The sequence below is a fragment of the Astyanax mexicanus genome, chromosome 4 (assembly GCF_023375975.1).
Source record: "Astyanax mexicanus isolate ESR-SI-001 chromosome 4, AstMex3_surface, whole genome shotgun sequence".
Lineage (NCBI taxonomy): Eukaryota > Metazoa > Chordata > Actinopteri > Characiformes > Acestrorhamphidae > Astyanax > Astyanax mexicanus.
In genome coordinates, this window is record NC_064411.1 from 41315394 (window position 1) to 41337323 (window position 21930).

General features: G+C 36.9%; 2 protein-coding genes across 4 annotated transcripts in view; both read left to right on the top strand.

The window, feature by feature from the left end:
- LOC103044296 (P2Y purinoceptor 13) overlaps positions 1-21930 on the top strand; it is a 353924-nt gene that overhangs the window by 173601 nt on the left and 158393 nt on the right. The gene's annotated exons all lie outside the window — the stretch shown is intronic.
- The window catches only part of cux1b (cut-like homeobox 1b), a 228767-nt gene continuing 217872 nt past the window's right edge, over positions 11036-21930 (top strand). The window contains exon 1 of one of the 3 annotated variants that reach the window (XM_049478659.1): positions 11036-11260. In XM_049478659.1, coding sequence (XP_049334616.1) covers positions 11198-11260 — 63 coding nt within the window. In that variant the 5' untranslated portion in view covers positions 11036-11197. The remainder of the gene's footprint in view (positions 11261-21930) is intronic. The other 2 variants (XM_049478660.1, XM_022678800.2) reach the window with 2 other exon arrangements.

Sequence of the window (21930 nt, forward strand, 5' to 3'; positions counted from 1 at the left end):
CTGCACCACCAGACCCAGTCACGCTTGATTACTGCTATCTAAAGAGAAACTATACTGATCACACGTTCAAGATTCAGTCAAATAAATCAAGAAAGAAAAAAATGATAGCATAAAGTCAGGTACAGAGAAATACAAAATAAACAAAAGTAAAAAAGCTGACAAAATTTAGACCACCACCAATCTCATCTGTGTAGACACGTGTTCATCACTCAGTTTGCATATGGGATCGTTGTTATCGTTGCAGAGCATTTAATGCAGGTGTGAGAATTTGAATATACAGATAATGTTACAACACACAAATGAAAAAATGTGCCAAAGTTTACATACAGCTGAGATCTCCTCACTCCAGATGTTACAATGAGCAGAAAAGCCTGAGAGCCTCTTAGGATTCTGACCGGTTTTGTTGACATATTTAATTTGAATTTAAGTTGAAATGGTTGAAAAAATTTTGTTGAAATTAGGACTTTTTTGACCTCTACAGTACATATGAGGACATTGTTTTTTGCAAAAATGACTTCCTGTACAAAGACAAAGTTAAGTTTGTATACTTATCAGGTCCTACTAATCCCAAATTTAAAAAAATATAAGGAAAAAAAAAATTAAATGTTAAAATACTAATGTAAAAAAACTACTGTCCCCATATGAAGGTTAGTTCAGTTATTATACCTGTTAGGTCCAACTAATCTCAAATACTAAAAATAAAAGGAGAAAATGGAGATTCAAATCAAGACTCCAAAAAAGTTTTTTAGAACCAGAAATGGTTCCTACATCAAAAAATTTACAGAACCCTTCATGTTCCCTCTTTTTTAAGAGTGTTAACAGGTCCTAAACTCAACCTCTGTCTTCGATTCCCAGAGACAGAGATTAAAACCCCGCTTAAGTGGGCGATTTGTCCAGCAGCAGCGCCGGTCAGCGCCTTCACCGAAGCCTTCCCGGGCTCCCCACCGTTCTCCCGCACTTTACTCATCTCTCTTATTGATTTTTCCCCTCCGCTTTCCTCTGCCCCTCCTCCTTTTCCTCCTCCTGTCTGCAGGGATAAAACGTCTCAATTCTTTCTGGTCAAGGTCCAAAGAATGGGAGAGGGAAAAAGGAGGGCCAGTGGGGAGAAGAGCGGGTGGGGGGGGGTTGGTGAGAAAGCCATGATTAGTGAGGGCTCGGGTCCCTGCTCACCCCTGACCTTGACCTTGAGCTCCAGTGTGACCCGGGGGGGTCAGAGGCTGTGTGAACATGTCAGAGGGTCAGTTACATGCGGCTGAGTGACGAGAGGAGGCTCGCGATGAAGCACATGGTCCAGGTCAATATTTAAATATTGAGCCTATTGGCTTCTGATAACTTAAAATAATAATAATAATAATACATATTTATACAACTTTAAACAACACAGAAGTCATACAGGTTTTCCAAGCTTTATAATTTTTTTATTTTATTTCCTGTAATAAATGCGTCCACCTTGTTATTGCAAGCTGCACGACAGGGTGGATAATATACTTGCAATATACTTTCAATCATTCTGAATTGTTCCTGATGATCAAAGATGATCAAACATTTTGATTTCCTAAAATAATTTTAAATGCCATTATATTTTCAGTGCAAAAAATTTACAAAATTGAAAACCTCTGGAATATAATCAAGAGGAAGATGGATGATCACAAGCCATCAAACCAAACTGATCTGCTTGAATGTTTGGACCAGGAGTGGCATAAACTTATCCAAAAGCAGTGTGTAAGACTAGTGGAGGAGAACTTGCCAAAATGCATGAAAGCTGTGATTAAAAACCAGTGTTATTCCACCAAATATTGATTTCTGAACTCTGAACTTGTTTTCTTTGCATTATTTGAGGTCTGAAAGCTCTGTATCTTTTTGGTTGTTTGAGCCATTTCTCATTTTCAGCAAATAAATGCTCTAAATGACAATATTTTTATTTGGAATTTGGGAGAAATTTTGTCCATAGTTTATAGAATAAAACAACAATGTTTTACACAAACATTTACCTATAAATAGCAAAATCTGAGAAACTGATTCAGAAACTGAAGTGCTTTTTTTATTTTTTTTTCAGAGCTGTACATTTGTATTAGGGCTTGTCAATTGGCAGTGTCGACATTGACACTTTAAATAATGGATTTTTATTCAGTTTATTTTTTATTTATGTTTATTCAGTATATTTTCAACTTTAAACAGATTTTCAAAAGGGATACATACGCTTCTCAGGAGCAGCTGTGTTTGTGTGCGTGTGAAAAATAGAGAGAGAGAGAGAGAGAGAGAGAGAGAGAGAGAAAGAGAGCTGAGAGAATCACTAAAAGTTAGTTATGAGATTTAATCCATATTTCAGTATAAACAAGTAATATATTTTCTGAACTTAATATCAATGAAAATCAATAAATACTACTAAAAGAAATCATTCTAAAAACGTACATCACCAGACTCTGATACAAAAGGCATGTTATGTTGATATTGACCCCTGGTCTGGGTGAGGGTCTCGGGCCGTGCTGAACTGAGCGGACCGTGCTGAACTCAGGATACTGAAGCCGGGATAGGAGTTTTATGTTCCTGTAACCTGCAGCCTCTGAGCTGTGTGAAAGAACACTGTGGTTTGGATTTGGTTTCAAATTGCCCTCGGGTGCATTCACACGGAAATTAAGTAAAGGTCAAAAGGCAATTATGTTAGAAACATAGTCCTGAGACTCGATACACACTAAACTCTAACTGCTTAACCTTTCGTAAGTACATTAACCGTCAATTTCTCCAGTTTTCTCACAGCTAATCAAGTCTACAAATTGAGCCTCGTTTACCAGTCAGTATCTTCTTAACTATATTTACTTAAACCTAAAAGAATCCATGGAGATCCTTGTGAAAAAGAAGTATACTTAAATTATGCTGAAATAGGTCTGTACTTAAGTTGTTTTATTTTGGAACCAATAATTTGTACTTAGTTACTACGTATTTGTAATTAAAATGATACAAATTTGCACTAAATTCATTTTGAGTATACTAGTCGTAGGTTATTTTCGCCACTGTTTAATATGATTTAAGTATATTTGTGTAAGCTGTCCAACTGAACATTAAATATCTATTAAAAATGTGATTAAAATATAGATTTAACATCACATTCATTTTGAGGAGTGTATAAAAACTGGGGAAAGCAAAAGCAATATATCTCATTGCTACAAGTTGTTTTTTTAAGTTCTTTTACCGACACTAAATTAACTAAAGTAAACTTTTTAGGTAGGGGGCGGCACGGTGGCGCAGTGGGTAGCACTTCCGCCTCACAGCAAGACGGCCTGGGTTCGATTCCCGGCTGGGGCGACCCGGGTCTTTCTGTGTGGAGTTTGCACGTTCTCCCCGTGTCTGCGTGGGTTTCCTCCGGGTTCTCCGGTTTCCTCCCACAGTCCAAAGACGGCACGTTCAGGCTAATTGGAACTTGATTGAAATTGCCCCTTAGGTGTGAGTGTGTGAGTGGCTGTGTCTGTGTGTCTGTCTGTGTCTGTCTGCCCTGCGATGGATTGGCGGCCTGTCCAGGGTGTATCCTGCCTTCCGCCCGATGCCTGCTGGGATAGGCTCCAGCCCCCCCCGCGACCCTTCACGGATAAAGCGGTTGACAATGAGATGAGATGAGATGAGATGAGATGAGATGAGATGAGATGAGATGAGATGAGATGAGATGAGATGAGAACTTTTTAGGTATAAATTTAACACATAAAAGTTCATTATCACAGTTTTAATTTGTCAACACAAAATTATTTTTTAGGAGCAAATTTGACTGAAGTTTTTTTTGCAGAAATATCTACTCTTTTAGACTCATTTAGTAAAAGTACAGTTTTATCATAAAAAGTCACAGTTTCATAAAATAATACTAAGCATATATTTTTACTAAGTACATCACCAGTATAAAATCAGCACAGCCAAATAAAGTATACTTTTTCAAAGTAGACTGAAATACAGGTTAAGTAAGTGTAAAAATGTAAGAATAAGTAGATACAGTACACTTATACTAATATTGCGCATATAGTTCAAGTACACTATTAGTATATTTAAATACACAACTTTTTTTACAAGGGAAGATATGGGCCATAGACCCTTTAAAATGTGTGTAAATTTCCTGACCACAGTCTGTCCTTTATTTAAACTAACAAAGACCCTGAGTGACGTATACTGAACATCCTCACAGCATCACAGGACAGTATATCAATTTGTATACACATTATAGAATAAACAATTCATTTGAACTCAAATAAATGAAGTCTGTTAGAAATGAACAATCAAATGGGCTGAGTTTAGTCTGTTGTAGCTATTGTCAGCTTCTTGCACAATCTATTTGCATACACTCTCTGACACTCACCATTAGTGTGTATGTATTTCCCCAGGATTCCTTACGAAAACGTTTTGATCATATATTGTGATTAACTACTTGCCCTTGATGTTATAGGCTGTGTTTGCTGTATACTATACTGGTCCCACTATATAGCATTTTTTTTCTAAATCTAATTTTTTATGGCTATTTTAGTTGAAATAGGAAAGAAAAATAAATACAATGTAATATCTGTTGTGTGTGGATTTTTAATATTTGTTCAGATGTATATTTGTTTAACTTTAAACACAGATTCAAAACTATGTTCAAAAACATTAATGTTAACTTCTCAGAAGCATCTGTGTTTGTTTGTGTGTATATGTGTGTGTGTGTATGTGAGAGAAGAGAGTGGAGAGGATTACTGAGAGTTAGTTATTATACGTAATCCATACAATACAAATCTATTGAATTCAACTCAACGTAAAATTTCTAGTTGACTTATTGTGCAAAACAACTAAAGTCATATAACACATGTCAAAAGTTAAAAGTTTTAAGTTTAAATTTAGTTCAAATTGTTCTTAAACATAACTCAAAAAATAAGGCAAGTAAAACTTAGATAAAACAAGTTCTTGTTACTTAAAAATGAATTTTTAGTTTCTAAAACTTTTCAAGATTTTTAACCCATTTAGCCATTCAGCAACTTGAATAAAATGCCATATATTACATTTACACTATTGTGACACCGGCCTAATCATGGTCTCTCTTACGAAATCAGGAGTACTGAAAAGAACAAATCCTGATTTTGTTGGAGTAGCTGTCTCTTCTGTCTGGGGAAGACAAGAGAAAGGGCATCTTCAATTTCCCAATACTTCCTATCCAAAAGTACTGGATGGAGCACTACTGGTCATAATCTTTTAGTCCTCCACCGCCTGGTTTAGGCATTAGGCCAAACAGTTCCTGTACTGTTCATCTGTGTTAGCAATCAGTGCAGCTTTAAGTAGTTGAGAAACTTTTGGAAAACATAGAGTTCAGTATCAGTAAAATGTCATGATGCTCGGAGCAGTTTTAGTCCAGTTTAAACATTATGTCCACAAGATACTGTGTGCTTCTGTTCAATTTTCTATAAGAAGAAGTTGAATCAGCGTTTATCTCCAGTATGGAATGAGGGGGAGCTCCGAGTTCTGGAGGAAAGATCAAAGGGCTGCAGATTTATGGAATGGATAAGGCGGCGGCGGTGGGGGTGTTGTGTGTCTGCCTGGAGAGCGAGACGGCCTGCTCGTCACCAGCAGCCTGCTGTAAATGTCAACAACCCGGTCAGACAAGATAGATCTGCTTCTTTTATTCCTCCGTTCTCCGTTCTCACAGGGCATGCTTTCATTCTCCACCGCTGTGGAGGACGCTCCAGTCTTTTCAGATGGAGGAGTGTGTGTGGGTGAGAGAGAGAGAGAGAGAGATAGAGAGAGTAAGAAATCAGTAAAAAGTAGTTTGGAGTGCTTGACTGCATCCTGAGCTCAGCCAATGTTGTGCCTATAGGGCTCGATATCAGTACTAGTGCTCAGCTCATGGACGCCTGATATTCAAGGTAAAATAGAAAAAGTTCCCATATAGAAGAGAAGAAAAGAATTGCCGTTTCTGTTCACAAAGAAAACATTTTATTTGATTGCACACAGTACAAACCCAATATATATTTCATGTATTGTCTGCTCAACTTCATTTCTTTTGATAATATACTAGTGCATCTCAAAAAAATTGAATATCAATGAAAAGATACTTCATTTTAGTAATTCAGTTCAAAATGCACTGCAAAAAACAAAATTTTTGCAAGTGAAACTTTCTAAATTTAAGGCAATAAATCTTATTTTCTTCTTTGTTAAGGCTTTTTGTCTTACTAAGTATTGCAAGCGATTATTTTTGCTTATTTTAGGGATAATTACCTTAATCCTTCTTACTTAGAATTTGTACCTTATTTTAAGTCATTTGAACTCAAAATAAGCACAACCAACCAAGCAGCAATCAAGTTATTCTGATTCGTGTGTCCAAAAACAGTGACTTTTGCTTGATTTAGGTGTTACTTCACTCATTTTGAGACTTTGCCATTGCTTTTTGTAAAAAATCTTACTAAGAAAATTTTGCTTACCCAATTGGCAGATTTTTTTTGCTTGATATACATATATTTGTCTTAATTGGCATATTTTTTTCTAGTTTTTGCCAATAGATCTTTTGCAGAGTGATCTACTTTAAGCGTTTATGTCTTTATTGTTAAAAATTGTATAAATTGTAGCATTAGATTGTAGTACAGATTGATCCTGTAGTTTTGTGTAGTGATGTGTATGTACGTAGGTCTGTGTTCGTGTAGGTGTGTATCTTCTCCATCAGCAGAGCGAGGCCACCCAGTAGCTTCACACGTCCATCCCATCACTGGCTTGATGACGTTGTCGCTAAAGATCAAGCTGTTCTGACACGAGGACACACACACACACATTCGCACACAGCTCGCTGTTAAGATCAGGACAACATGCAAATGGAAGCGTGTCTGTGGAGATAATGCTGGCAGGCTTTTGGCTTATACTTGTTTTTCTGGTATTATTCAAAGGTCCTCCCTTCCACAGAAACAGTGCAGGAGAACAGGCAGACTCTTAATAACAGTAATTAAATCAATAAGTAGGTTATTACTCACTCTCTTGTATATATTGTCCTTAGCATGCATTATGGTTGTGAGTTAAAACAAGAAAAATCTAAATATATGTAATATCCTTGCCCTGTTCCCTGTTGTGTTTGTTTAGCTTTCCTCCTACGTGCCTGTGTTATTATCCCCCATCCCCCATTTGGTCCTGTGTGTTTCTTCTGTGTCTCCACCTTAAGTATTTTCACCTGTGGACATTTGTAGCTCCGCCCCCTCGTTACCTGCCCCCAGGTGTTTCCTGTTTCATCAGTGTGTATTTATAAAAAACTGTATTTAAAAGTTTATTTAATGTGTATGTTCATTAAGTAAATTAAATAGAAAATGCACCTTTAGTATTCTTTACCTAATTTGAACATACTTTTTAATACTTCTGTTTCACAAGAGTAGGTTTAATCTCCGTCTTGAAAAACTGTTGCTATATATTTAAACTATTTATACAGATTTGGAAAAAAAAATAAGAGACCACTTTAAAATACGTTTCTTTGATTTTACCAAAATGTAAACCTCTGGAATATAATCAAAAAGAAGATGGATGATCACAAGCCATCAAACCAAGCAGAACTGCTTGAATTTTTGCAAAAGCAGTGTGTAAGACTGGTGAAGGAGAACATGCCAAGGTGCATGAAAACTGTGATTAAAAACCAGGGTTATTCCACCAAATACTGATTTCTGAACTCTTACAACTTCATGCATTATTTGAGGTCTGAAAGTTCTGCATCTTTTTTGTTATTTCAGCCATTTCTAATTTTCTCTGTAAAAAAAACATAGATGGAGTTTCCTGGATGTATAATTGTATTTAACAGACCAAAACAGCATGTTTATACCAATGGCAGGCATTTTTTAATCAACATGTTCATGCAAAGTTACAAAAAATTCACATTTACAACACTTCAGATGTCTGGTCCCATCACCCACCACTGTGAGCTATTCTGATATGGTAAGTTTCTCTTGAATGGAGCTTTTCACACAAACCACTCTGTGCGACTTTGTTCACATTTTGCTGAATGAATTATGCAGAAATTCTGAAAAATCTGTGAAATTTCTCTTTAAAGGCCTGGGCTTTGGGGGGTGAAGGGCTGTCACTGCTCTCATTTCCTTGCACGAGATTTCAAGAGCACACTTACACAAGTGGAAATCTTAGGAGATAAGATGCACTATTGAAATAATGAATGTGCTTTCTGGGCTTTTCAGGCCTCACAAGGCCCGAGCGTGTTCAGCGAAGCCAAACTGACTCTCCCAGGAGCTTTGGACAAGCCGGTTTGATGCATTTGTGAGTCGTGCATGTCTGCAGAGTATCTGGCTCATTAACTAACAATGGGGGGACGGCCAGAAATAGGGCATGAAGTGCAAGAAAAAAAAACACAAGTTATGCCTTCATCACTGGTTTATTTATACATCACGCTTCGCTGTTGACGCCATAAAGCATAAATACTGGCTATTAGAACACAACAAAAATCTCCAAAAAGAGCTCAATCTAATTTTGTGTCGTAAAAAGCATTGGCCGCGAAAGTCCCCCGCCCGCACCCATTAGTTAGAATTAAACAGAGCCAGAGTGTTTCCACTGAATCAACTGGAAAATGTAATAAGCACCAGTTGACAATATGCCTACAAATGTGAACAGTGCTCCATTTGAAGTTAAATGGGGAGATTTAAAGGACTCCGTGTGTGTAAAAGTCTTACGATGATGGGCCCCTGTGGGCTGTGTGACTTGATGGATATGTGAGTCCCATATTTAGCTCTGAGTGCAGCATTTGTGAAAACGCTGTAAATTCAAAATTGGCCCTTAAAAACTGAACAACCTGCAATACTAGTGCATTTACAGCAGCCACAGCTGACAGCTGCTTATAAACTTCACTGGCCTCTTTATTGGAAACATCTACCTTGCTGGTGTAAATATTACGTCGCTGTCCAATAAAAAACATGTTTCTCAAAAACAGCAACTTTAAAGGAGAGAGATAAATCCTTTTAGAGGACGTCAATGTCAAAAAGAGCTTATTTCAGGTAATTTAGAAGAATTTCTATTGGTTCATTCATCAAGAAATTCTGACACAGTGTAAGAGACATTTTCAAATTGTACGTTCAAAAAGTATTTTTAAATTGTGTAGTAAACAAAAAAGTAAGAAAACAGAAATGGAGATACTTGTCTTTTATTGGACAGAGACAATACGTATTATATATATATATATCATCCCAAAAGTATTGGATGGTTTATCAATTCCAGGAGAGAATTCTATTCTATTGGCAGTACTTCTCTAGAGTGACTAGACAAGCTGTGTCCACAAACATGTGCACATATAGTGTATATATATAAATATTTTACAATAGGGATAAAATGTATATCACAATAAGTTTCTTAAATTAAGATGATGTGATAGAATTCCAGTACAGTCATTTTATGATATAATCAGTTATTGGTAATAGGAACTACAAACCAGGGGTGGCCATGTCTACAACATGTCTTTTTTTGGGACTACTTAGCTATACAACCCCCACATGTACTTTTCTCTCCAGCTTAAGTGGATTGAAATATGGTAAAACCCTAGTCTAACCTCTCAACACTAACGTAAAACAATGTCTGAGGTCGGATGTTTGTGAACCATGTAGAGTAATAGCTTTCTGTGATGTCGCTTTTAAAGACAATAAATGCTTGAGACATCTGGTTCCCATTACCACCACCAATTCTGTGCTGGCAAATTTCTTCTGAACCAAGCATTTCACACAAATTACTCTGTGAGACTATGTGTTTATATTTCTACACATTGATTATGCAGAAATTCTGTGGAATTACACTTTGAAATATAGGTTATGAATCATGGCTCAATATGCATGCATATACTGTACATACATTTCGAATAAAAACATTATAAATAAAAAAAAGTTTACTTTTACAACAGAAACATTTATTTTATGTTAACAAATCATCATTACAACACATATACTTTAATTATAATTTTTAATTTTTCACAATATGAACTTTTATTTATATGTGCAGGAGATTGAATACATGTGCCTGCAGTTCTTCCTTCCACCTGTGGGGGCGACATTGGCTCGTTTTGGCGGGCAGCATTAAGATCAATCTATGTGATCAAAAAATCTATAAATCTTTAAATATTTTTTTTAAATAATAGACACTGTGATAAATAATTAAATACAACGCGAGCACACCACAAAGCAATAAATAGACGATTTAGAAATATTTACAATATATATATTTAAAAAAACGAACAAAACGAGTGCAGAATAATAATATAATAATAATAATAGATTGTAATAGATTGACACGCTATAGCTATAACCTATACACCCAACACTGTAGTCGTTTAAATGTTTGGTAGTATTCGCAATATAAGAATGAGGTATAAACAGAAACAACAAAAAAAATCATTGTAATTAAAACATAAATCAGCAGAAAATCAGCTTCAAAAAATATTTTTTCATTATTTTGAACCATTTGTCTGTAAACTGATTTTGAAAAAGGCTACATAAGCCTTAATCAATGTGCTTTTTTGTTTGTTTGATTGTTTTTGAGTAATACAGCATGAGCTCTTGTTTACTGTTTACATACAAATAAAAAAAATAATTCCAAAAAATGTTCATTTCATAGAGAAGTTATAGAACTTAAACAAAGGGAAGAAAAATAAACGTGAATTGATAGTATCCCAAAACAATGACTAAGCAAACTCACTTGACAATGAAAGCTAAAATACGTGCTTTTTTATTATTATTATTTTACACGGAGAGAATGGGCTTCCATAAGATTACACTGTATACAGACCGGGTCCAGTCGCGTTACACAATAAGCAAACATAAACTAAAGCCATATTCGATCAATAGTGTATCGAAACCTCTCTCTCCAGCTTAAAATAAAAAATAACAAAATACTCTAGCTGCGTTAACCAGCTCATAAACACGATTTACCTGCGCTCCGTCTTTCCGAACGAGTAAAAAGTCCATTCCGCATTTTACCCGTTAAACTGATCGCCGGCCCGCGTTCAATAAACTCCTCTTCGATACAGTATAAGCAGCCCGGCGTTCAATAACTCCATTCCGCGCCGCTGTTCAATAAGCGAAGGCGGCGGTCAATAACTCCGCTCCGTGTTTTCTCCGCTTCCTTCCCTCCCGACCAAACTCCAACCCCTCTCTCTCTCTCTCTCTTTCTCTCTCTCTCCCTCTCTCTCGGTCTCTCTCTCTCTCTATCAGCCTCTCACTCCGTCTCAATATGTCTCAAGATGGCGGCCAATGCGGGATCGATGTTTCAATATTGGAAGCGCTTTGATTTGCAGCAGCTGCAGGTTAGCCCTTCTCCTCTCGCTTTGGCCGGGCGCTCCGCGGCGCTTGGGTCGCGGCGCTCGCTCCGCTCTGTTCTGCCGGGCTTTCGGCTCTGTTTTCGGGGGGGAGGAGGAGGGATCCCCGGCTTTCGGCGACCTCTCCTCCTCGCATCGATTAAAGCGGCGCTCTCTCTCTCGCTCTGCGCTGATCGGAAATTGATCCTCTTTGTTCAATTCCCATCGATCAGCAGAGCGCGGCCGCTGGGTCGGGGGAAGCGGGCACTTTGGGCATTTTTGTGGCTGAGAGAACCGAGATGTTCACCTGACGTGATGTTAGTTAGCTAACTTTGTCGGCTGTAATGGATGTTTATGATTTGTGTTATGGCTGAATTATTCTTCCGAGAGAGAGCGGAGGGGAGGGGGGAGCAGTGAAGTGTAGTGCGGTGCGCTTGTTTGTACTTTGGGGGCGCTGTTAGGACGGTTATTATTATTATTAGCGCCCACTGATACATGCTAGCTAGCAATTTAGCCTGTTAGTTAGTGGACATAGCTTAGCTTAGCTTGTTTTGTGTGTGACTGTTTTTTGTTTAAAGTTAGTTTATAATGCTTGCCGTGTTTTAGATGCTTTATTGGGCTGGGTTGCCGCTTCTGGCTCCTGCTGGATCTGCATTTGTCTTTGGCTTAGTGAATTTTTAGCTCATAGTGCTGCTTCAGTGTTTCAGCTCCCTAGGTTAGCTTTAACTGGCTCCAGTTAAACAGGCTTACGCCTAATGTTTATCTAGATACAGTAGTTGAGGATCTAGGTTAGCTTGCTACGTGAGTTTTGAGTTTAGGTGACGGAGAGAGAAGGTGTGTGCTGTGTTGTAGGCGCTTAGCTAGTTAGCTAAATGTGTGTTGTATTATTATTTAGCACCCACTAAAACATACTAACGTTACTAAACTACTTATTCAGTTAGATAGTTAGCTAGTGTTATATTGTTAACCTCGCTGGGTCGTATGTGTGTGAAGTTAGGTTAGTTTTTTAATGCTTGCAGTGTTTCAAGTTCATTGTTTGGGCTCCAGAGCTGAGCTGTATATGTCTGGATAGCTCAGAGAGCAGTGTTTCAGCTCTGTTTGGGGATCTAGGTTATCTGGCTGAAGTTAAACAGATTATTCTGAATTTGGCTAAAGAATTAGCTATAATACAGTGGTTGAGTAGCTAACTAGTTAGCTAGATTAGCTAAGTGAGTTCTGAGTTGTTTTTTGCCCATTAGCGCCCACTGAAACATGCTAGCCAGCTATTTACCCGGTTAGTTAACTTAACTGGATCTTATGTAACTTAGCTATGTGAATGGTGTTTAGTTTGCTTAGTTTATAATGCTTGCAGCGTTTAGTCTGTGTTGCTGATTTAACTGCGTTTTGGGTTCCAGAGATGGAGCTGTATTTGTCTGGTTAGCTCATAGAGGAGCTTTGCTTAGAGTTTCAGCTGTGTTTGGGAATCTAGGTTAACTGGCTAAAGTTAACCAGCTTATTCTGAATTTGGATAGATTTATAACCTATAATACATTAGTTAAATAGCTTGCTAGTTAAATGAGCGTTAAGGTCAAAGGTGTAGGTCCTTAACTTGGGTGTTTGCTGTGTTGTAGGCGCTCAAATATGCTTAAAACGAAGAAAATGAAGGGTTGACTGTCGGCTGTCAGCAGTTCTAGCTCTGTGTGAGGAGCTAGCTTTAATTGGATGAAGCTAAACAAACTTAATCTGAATTTTATCTATATACTGTGGTTTAGAAGCTAGCTAAATTAGTTTTGAGTTTAGATAAAGGAGATTGAGTTGTAGGCGCTTAAGTTAGCTAAAAGTGTGTTGTGTGTTTTGTATTAGCGCCCACTGAAAACATGCTAAGCTTGCTAACTATTCACCCAGTTAGTTAACTGGATAGGGCATAAAATCCTAAATGATGTAATACACGGTTACTTAAGTAATGTTCTTTATAACGTCTGTAATGTTCTTTATACATTTTTAAAACAGTAAAACTGTTAATTTATTGTATATGAACACGGCAGTAGACTGTGGACAATTTTGTATTGTTTATTGGTTGGCTTGCAGACTATTCTGACCTTTTTAACCAACACTAAATATGCTGATATTTTTTATGATGAATTTATTGATACGCTTTAATAGCGTCTGTGTTTAAAGAACTCTGACCAGCTTTCATTTAATTGTATTACAAAGCATAGTTAAAATAATTAATACTGTTTATTTGAATGGAGTTCAACACTGTATTAAGTATAAAAGAGTAACATTATGTAAATCTGCTGCTACTGGTTATTTTTTCTGTGTTAAAATATTGCGATAAATGTTGTATATTTGATTATGTCTAAATAATCTATATACAGTACCAATCAAACATCTGGACATAGTCAATGTTTTGACTATATTGTATATTAATGTTAAATACATCACAGCATGAGAGAAAAGCAGCAACTACTGTTCAGCACCTCTAGGAACTCCTGCTGATCACTGAGAAAACTGATCCAGATGACTGTACGTCATGAAGACTGAGATTAAAATACCAAGAGTGTTCAGATCTGTCCTCAAAGATAAATGTGGCTACTTAAAAGAATCTAAAGTATAAAACATATGCTGGCTTGTTTAACACTTTTTGTTTAGAAACTCCACATGTTCCTGTATAGATTTAATGTCTTCAGTATTCAATTTATAACATCTTTAACACTTATATAAAAATTTATCGCGTTAAATAAAGAGATGTGTCCAAACTTTTGACTGGTACTTTATATTATTGTCTTAATAGTGAAGTGATGAGATGGAATTTAATTCTGCTAAATGTTATATAAAATAGTTTATTAGAGTTAAATATATAAAAGGACATTTTACAAGAGCAGTCATTTTTTTGTTCTTTCTCTCAACCGCTGGCTGGTGGCATGCCCTTGAATTGAGCTTCAGGTCTTGTGACGTCTGTGTGCCACGTTTCTACCCCATATCGCTTAAATCTACATTGAGTGTAAACTTTAAAGCGAGAGCTTAATAAACAGTGATTAGAGATGTTTTCTCTTCAGCGTAGCTCTTTGTCTCTTTTCGATTTGTTAAACTTTTCTGTATGAGTATTTGTCCAAGTGATTTGTATGTTGTTTTACTTAGCTGTTTCTGACAGACAGACTGATGCTGTTGAGTGCTGAAGGACTATATTAGAGTTAGATGGTGCCTGTTTTCTTGTTTTAAAATGTTGGAATATCCAAACAAGCATGGTCTCTGATTTGCACTATGGTGGAATGTAATCTGTAATCACCATACTCTTCTAGATTTAGTTGATGGCAAATGCCATTAAATCTGTGGGTGGTTTTGAGATTGCGATTACTTAAAAATGCTGATTGACTGAATGTAAATATAGAATTTAATAAGACCTGTTTAACTGGACCTGGCGCTGAACAGTATGTGATGTGTTAATTATCACTGGCAGTTTACCTCTTTGTAAGTCCATGCTTTTTTGTCTGTTTCAACTTCTCAATCTTTAATAAAGCAAGCTGTTTTGTGTCACGGAAACATTGTCTTCAATTTGAGTGATTATATGAAGCAGACTGTCATCTCCAAAAATAAAATTATTGTGCATTTTTTAACTTAATACTTTTAAGTTTGTTTAACTTGATCTTTACCATGTATCAGCCTTATAATGATTGTGTTTATGTATCAAAAACAATCATGGCTAATTTCTGCATAACCTTTAGTCTTTTTATACCAAAAATGTAAATACAGTGTCTTCAAGACTGACTTATGCAAAAAATAAACATTTTGCTGCAAATTTATGCATATGGATTGTTTAATATTACTTTTTAGATCAGCAAAACAGTGTATTCTGTTTGTTACTTTTGTTTTTGTTTAGTTTTTAAGGTGTAGTTTCCATATATGGAGAGTTTTATACTCTATATGACACCATATATACTTTATATACCTCACAACAGCAGGTCTTATTTTTTCTTCTTGGTTTCAATATATGGCCGGTGTGCAACTTTAGTTTTTGTGACATCACAACAACATGCGGTTGCATGTGTGTATATACAGCTCTGAAAAAAAGAGACAACTTAAAAATGATGAGTTTTTTTATTTAACCAAATTGAAAACTGAACTGCTTGAATTTTTGCACCAGGAGTGGCATAAAGTTATTCAAAAGCAGTGTGTAAGACTGGTGGAGGAGAACATGCCAAGATGCATGAAAACTGTGATTAAAAAACAGAGTTATTCCACCAAATATTGATTTCTGAACTCTTATATCTTAATGAATATGAACTAGCTTTCTCTGCATTATATGAGGTTATATTGTAAAAGTTATGCATCTGCATCACCATTTCTCATTTTCTGCAAATAAATGCTCTAAATGACTATTTTTATTTGGAATTTGAGAGAAATGTTGTTCGGAATTTATAGAAGAAACATCAATGTTCATTTTAATCAAACATATACTTATAAAAAACAAAATCAGAGAAACTGGTTCAGAAACTGAAGTAGTCTTAATTTTGTTTCCAGAGCTGTACTCCATACTGCAGTCTGTGTTTATTGGCTGGTTTGGCATGTGAAGAAAAGACGTTAGCTTTAATCGAACATGATGATTGGCTCACTTTTCCCATCAAGTAGTTTTAGAGTGTTCTCTTTTCCTCTCGTATATCTCTGTGTGTCTGAAGATCTGTACAGTAGTTGTGATCTGGTGAAATCAGGGCTGAAGCTGGCTGATCTTTCCTGGCTGTCCTCTTCAATTTAAAGTAGTTAAAAGAATTTGGTAGTGTGATTGGCTTTTATACCCCTACTCCATTCCATTTTTTTTATTTGTAACTGGGGCAAATTTGCTTCCAATCATGCTTTTAGAGATTGACTGCCAACGCGCAGCCATGACATGAAATATGCATCGCATAAGTTTGCGATAAGGGCCCCACGGTAATTATTGCAAAGGCCTATCAAAAGCTATTAGTCAAGACAGTGAATGCGCGCCCGCGGAGGCCGCTGAGTATGTCTGGAGGATAGGAACCAGCCGGAGCTGAACACTCGCTGTCTATTATTGATGACAACTTATTTACTCTGCCTCCCACAGAATGGTTCTTGGAGAATTGCCATTTGAACAGAATCTTAAACCACAATCTCGAGTACTCAGTCTTGTCAGGTCGCCTTACAGTCTTGTTACCTCTCATATCGAAAGGCAGCCTACTTCACTATCGATCTTTAAAACAGATGGCAGTGCTCGCTGCTGCGTCTTCGTCGAGGAACTCTCGCAACCTGATTTACATGACGTTTCCTGAACGCTCTCGTGAGTGGAGCTGTGGGAGTAGCTTATTTGTACTGATACTGTATAATTTTAAAGGAACAATATCCTAAATTTTTCAAATTTTATTATACAGGGTTTTGTTCTATTCTTTCTTTAGGCCTCTTTTATAACAGTTCTTTGTGGATTTATACGAAAAACTACTAACATTTTAGACATTTAAGACTGATACACTATACAGTTCTGGAGAAAATTAAGAGACCACTTCAGTTTGTAAATCAGTTTCTCTGATTTTGCTATTTATAGGTTTATGTTTGAGTAAAATGAACATTGTTTTTATTCTACAAACTATGGAAAACAAATTCTCCCAAATTCCAAATAAAAATATTGTCATTTAGAGCATTTATTTGCAGAAAATGAGAAATGGCTGAAATAACAAAAAAGATGCAGAGCTTTCAGTGCAAAGAAAACAAGTTACTATTCATAAAGTTTTAAGAGTACAGAAATCAATATTTGGTGGGATAACACTGGTTTTTAATCACAGTTGGCATGTTCTCCTCCACCAGTCTTACACACTGCTTTTGTAAGATAACTTTATGCCACTCCTGGTGCAAAAATCAAGCAGTTCAGCTTGGTTTGATGGCTTGTGATCATCCATCTTCCTCTTGATTATATTCTAGAGGTTTTCAATTTGGTAAAATCAAAGAAACTCATCATTTTTACATGGTCTCTTATTTTGTTTTAGAGAGCTGTATATGTCCAAAAGTTTGTGAACAACCCTTGGAATAAATGCAATTTTGTTTTAAGCTACTTGTGTATTGGTATCGGTTCAATATATCACAATATATAGCGATTCTGTAAGCAAGATATATTTAGAAATATTTATATTATTATAAAATAATATTTTTGGAAAACTCATAGATCTCATCCGAACAATGAGATTAGTATTGTATTGTATCTATTGATAAAAAAAAAAATCACAATATTTTAACATATTAATATTTTTGCACCTGTCTGAATGTGTAAACGCACATGTAGCTTGTCTAGTCCTTGTATAGAATTATAGTATTCCTAGTAAAATTGGACGCTCTGATTGAGATGGAGAAACCAGATGATGAACCTATTGACACTATGCCTAATGCCTGCTTCACCTAATACTTTTGGGATGAGTTGTAGAATTGGGCATGAGGTTTGGCAGTGATCACCCAACATCGTGACCTCACTTAAGGTCAGTCGAATCCTCACAGCAGTGCTGCTCCAAAATCTATAAGAAAGAGAGCTTTGCTTGGACAGTAGAGACAGTTACTCCAACAAAAGTAGGATACATCTTTTTTAAATACTGGTATTGGTGTCCCAATACCCAATACCTTTGCCAAAAACTATGCTAAATATACATGTTCTCATTACATGTATTAATCCTGTAATATGACCAACATGGAGAAGTAAAGCACGCATTGCACAACTGATGCCCTCTTTCACCCCTGAGTGTGCACTGCGTCGATACGATCAGGTGTTGTGCAATTTAAAGCTGTCATGCGTGAGTACTGTACGTTTCTCAAAGCCAGCACTGCAGCGACGTGCCGGAATAGTGATGACAATCATTTTAGATGGAAATTTCCAGCTGGTGGCTGAAAGGCTGGTACAGAAGATAAACACAAGGCCGTGAGGAATACAGGGAGACGGGTATATGTACAGTATGGTGAATTTAATCACTATTGATATTAAAGGACTTCTATAGAACAGCCATTCTTCAATTTTTGTTTTTTGTTGTGTCGCAACAATCAATATATTACTCTGTATGTGCTAAAGTTGTTATAAGGAGGGCAGCCAATCAGGGCAGCACTAATTTGTCTGTATTCCCAGCTAATTTGCATAATTGCAAATGTCTTGTTAACCTAAAAATTCCTTTTTAAAGCACATTAATGTATTTTTGCTGAAGTTATTTAAGACGGATACACCATACAGCTCTGGAAAAAAAAGTTTCTGAATCAATTTCCCTGATTTTGCTATTTCTAGGTATATGTTTGAGTAAAATGAATATTGTGGTTTTGTTCTAGAAACTACGGAGTAACAATATTGTCGTTTAGAGCATTTATTTGCAGAAAATGTGAAATGGCTGAAATAACATAAAAGTTCATATTTAGAAATCAATATTTGGCGGAACAACCCGGTTTTTTAATCACAGTTTTCATGCATCTTGGCATGTTCTCCTCCACCAGTCTTACACACTGCTTTTGTAAGATAACTTTATGCCACTCCTGGTGCAAATATTCAAGCAGTTCAGCTTGATTTGATGGCTTGTGATCATCCATCTTCCTCTTGATTATATTCTAGAGGGTTTCAGTTTGGTATAAATCAATGAAACTCATAATTTTTAAGTGGACTCTTATTTTGTTTTTACAAAGCTGTATACATTGGTGTACGTTTTAAATCCGCATTCAGTACGTCACCGGAGGTCGAGGGGGCTCCTCTGTACTGAGACTGGGCTCTCTCAGATGTGGCAACTTCATTTCGGCTCCCTTCATCTGAGCCCAGCCTCGGCCCGTGGGCTCCCGCGGCTCTGCACTCCACTGCACTTTGATGGAGCTGCAAATAATGTCCTGCTCTCTTCAGCTTTAGAAGACTGGAGCTGCTGTTTTGCTGTTTTATTGCTTATATTATTACGTATAACTATGTTGTACTACATACTGATGAATTATATTTTATATAATTCTTGTCGTATCAATACATATATATACAGCTATGGAAAAAAATAAAGAGACCCCTTCAGTTTCTGAATCAGTTTGATTTTTACTATTTATAGGTATATGTTTGAGTAAAATTAACATTGTTGTTTTTATCTATAAATTACAGACAGCATTTCTCCCAAATTCCAAATAAAAATATTGTCATTGTAAGCATATATTTGCTGACATAATTAAAAAGAGGCAGAGCTTTTAAGAACTCAAATAATGCAACGACAAACAAGTTAATATTCATAAAGTTTTAAGAGTACAGAAATCAATATTCGATGGAATGACTCCTTGTTTTTAATCATAGTTTTCATGCATCTTGGCATGTTCTCCTCCACCAGTCTTACACACTGCTTTTGGACAACTTTATGCCTTTACTCCTGGTGCAAATTTCCAAGCAGTTCAGCTTGGTTTGATGGCTTGTGATCATCCTTCTTCCCCTTGATTATATTCCAGAGGGTTTCAGTTTGGTATAAATCAATGAAACTCATAATTTTTAAGTGGACTCTTATTTTGTTTTTACAAAGCTGTATACATTGGTGTACGTTTTAAATCCGCATTCAGTATAAAACCTAATTTGTGGAAGCAACCTGTTTCAAATTCATTGTGTTGTACGTACATTGACCTATTTAATATAGCTTACAGCACTTTAGCCCCACCCATTCTTATTACATTAAGTTACATGTGTGAGGAGTGTTTCAGCTCTATCAGGGCAGCCAATCAAATAAGAGTATATAATTTATAGAAACCCATCTGACATAATATTGATGATCTTGTGCTTGTGGCACCTGTTCAAGGGTTGTTTGTGTACAGTATATTAGACAGCAGGTGAACAGTCTTGCCAGTTTTTTGCGACTGCTTCAGAAGTCAGAACATCTTGGATGTTCCTGGTATGAAGTGGGTGAAGCACCAACCAACGGTGCTGCAAAGGCAGGATGTCATTAAGCCGATACTGATCGAGGGTTGGGTTGGATGACTTGCAGTATTAACCTTTGCATGCGTTGCTTAGTAGTGCATCATCATGCAGTGCTTCTGTAATGTTCTGGGTATTGACTATCTATCAAGAGGAAATGCAGTACAGTCCTGTACTTTTTGGCACCTGCTAAAAACTGCACTGTGGAGCTTTAGTGTGAAGACAACTAAAAACTGTCGGTTCAAAATTGTCTGATTCCAATTACTTTGTATCACCTTTACTTTTATAAGAGTGTTCACAATTAGTGTATGTCTCCTCTCTGCTAAAGCGGTGCACCATGCACTCGTTTGGCGTTTGCACGTAGGACGTGGAAATCTTCTGCCGTCTCCAGTAATAAGGTAGAGTTTACGAGGCTAACTCTAAACAGCATTCCGTTGTAGGATTTAGAATGGGATTTGTACACTGAGACAAATACTCAGACACTTCCATCAGGGATTGTCTGTTCCAGCTTCCAAAAGGCCGAGGTTTATGAGCCGTGCTTAAATGCTTTATAATCCTGCGAGCCATTGATTGTGCACAGATGGGCTTGATTTGCGGGATTTATGGGGTATTTTCTTTCCCCGTTTAGCGTTTTTGCAATAACTTGAGATATTTGCAAAGAACACAAAGTTTCCATGTGAAAATGTCACCAGATTTATCTGCTGTGGATCACTGCGAAAGAGCATTTGGCAGCTGGCTCCATTTGAGCTAAGTCCCCATTGAAGTAATCCTGCGACACCCGTTTGCACGCTCCGGTTGAGCGGCTGATGCCACGCTGACGTGAAGCTCCCTCTGTGGCTTTATCCTATGGATCCTGATCGGCTCTGGTAGCCCAAATTTGATGAAGAATGCCTCCTTTGTCATATTCATTACTGCTGTAAGGTTCAGTGCTGTTTCTGAGGACCTCAAGATGCTACTGGGTTACGTTCAGACTGCAGGCAGAATATTGAGATGACTTGTCACTAGGGCTGCAACGATTAGTCGTTATATAATCAACAATGTCGATTAATTAAATTTGTCGACTACAAATTTTATTGTCAACTAATCATTAGTTTGTAACAGTACTGCATTACACAAAGTGCTGGGGACAGAAGTTAAATGGGAGATGAGTAAATGGTCCACTTACAGAGTTTACACTCAACATAGTCTGTGCCTCCAACAGTGCCCAAACATAACCGATTACTTCTTTAATCACTGTATATATCAATACTTTACACGTTAAAAACAACATCTAGACATTTAAATATGTTTAAAGTCTCATATCCAGCTTTTTCTATTGTTTTTAGAGATGGAGAACATGGCAGAAATAATCGTTGACTAATCGACTAATCGGAAAAAAAAAGAATAATCAGATTAGTCGACTACCAAAATAATCATTAGTTGCAGCCCTACTGGTCACACTGTTATTTGCAACAGTGATCAGATTGGATTTGCCTGTCTGAACATCACAAACATACTATGAGTTGCTGTGCTATTCGATGGCCATTAGAAGAAAAAAAAATCTTTTACTTTTTCAATTAGTTATAGACCCTGTCTCTGCTGTCCAGGATATAAGGTTTTCTACTAGATAAGCTCATGTTACAGCAAAGTTGCTGAATGCAATCATTAGAAGGGGGTGTCCACAAACGTTTGGACAGGTAGTGTGGAATGTTGGGGAGGGGGAGTGGGTGGTTTAGGCCAGTGAGCAGCCTGGTTTATATGGCGCCCCATGTACTGGTACTGTATTATTAGTGTAAACATTAGAAAGAACTGCCAGTTCAACTTCAGA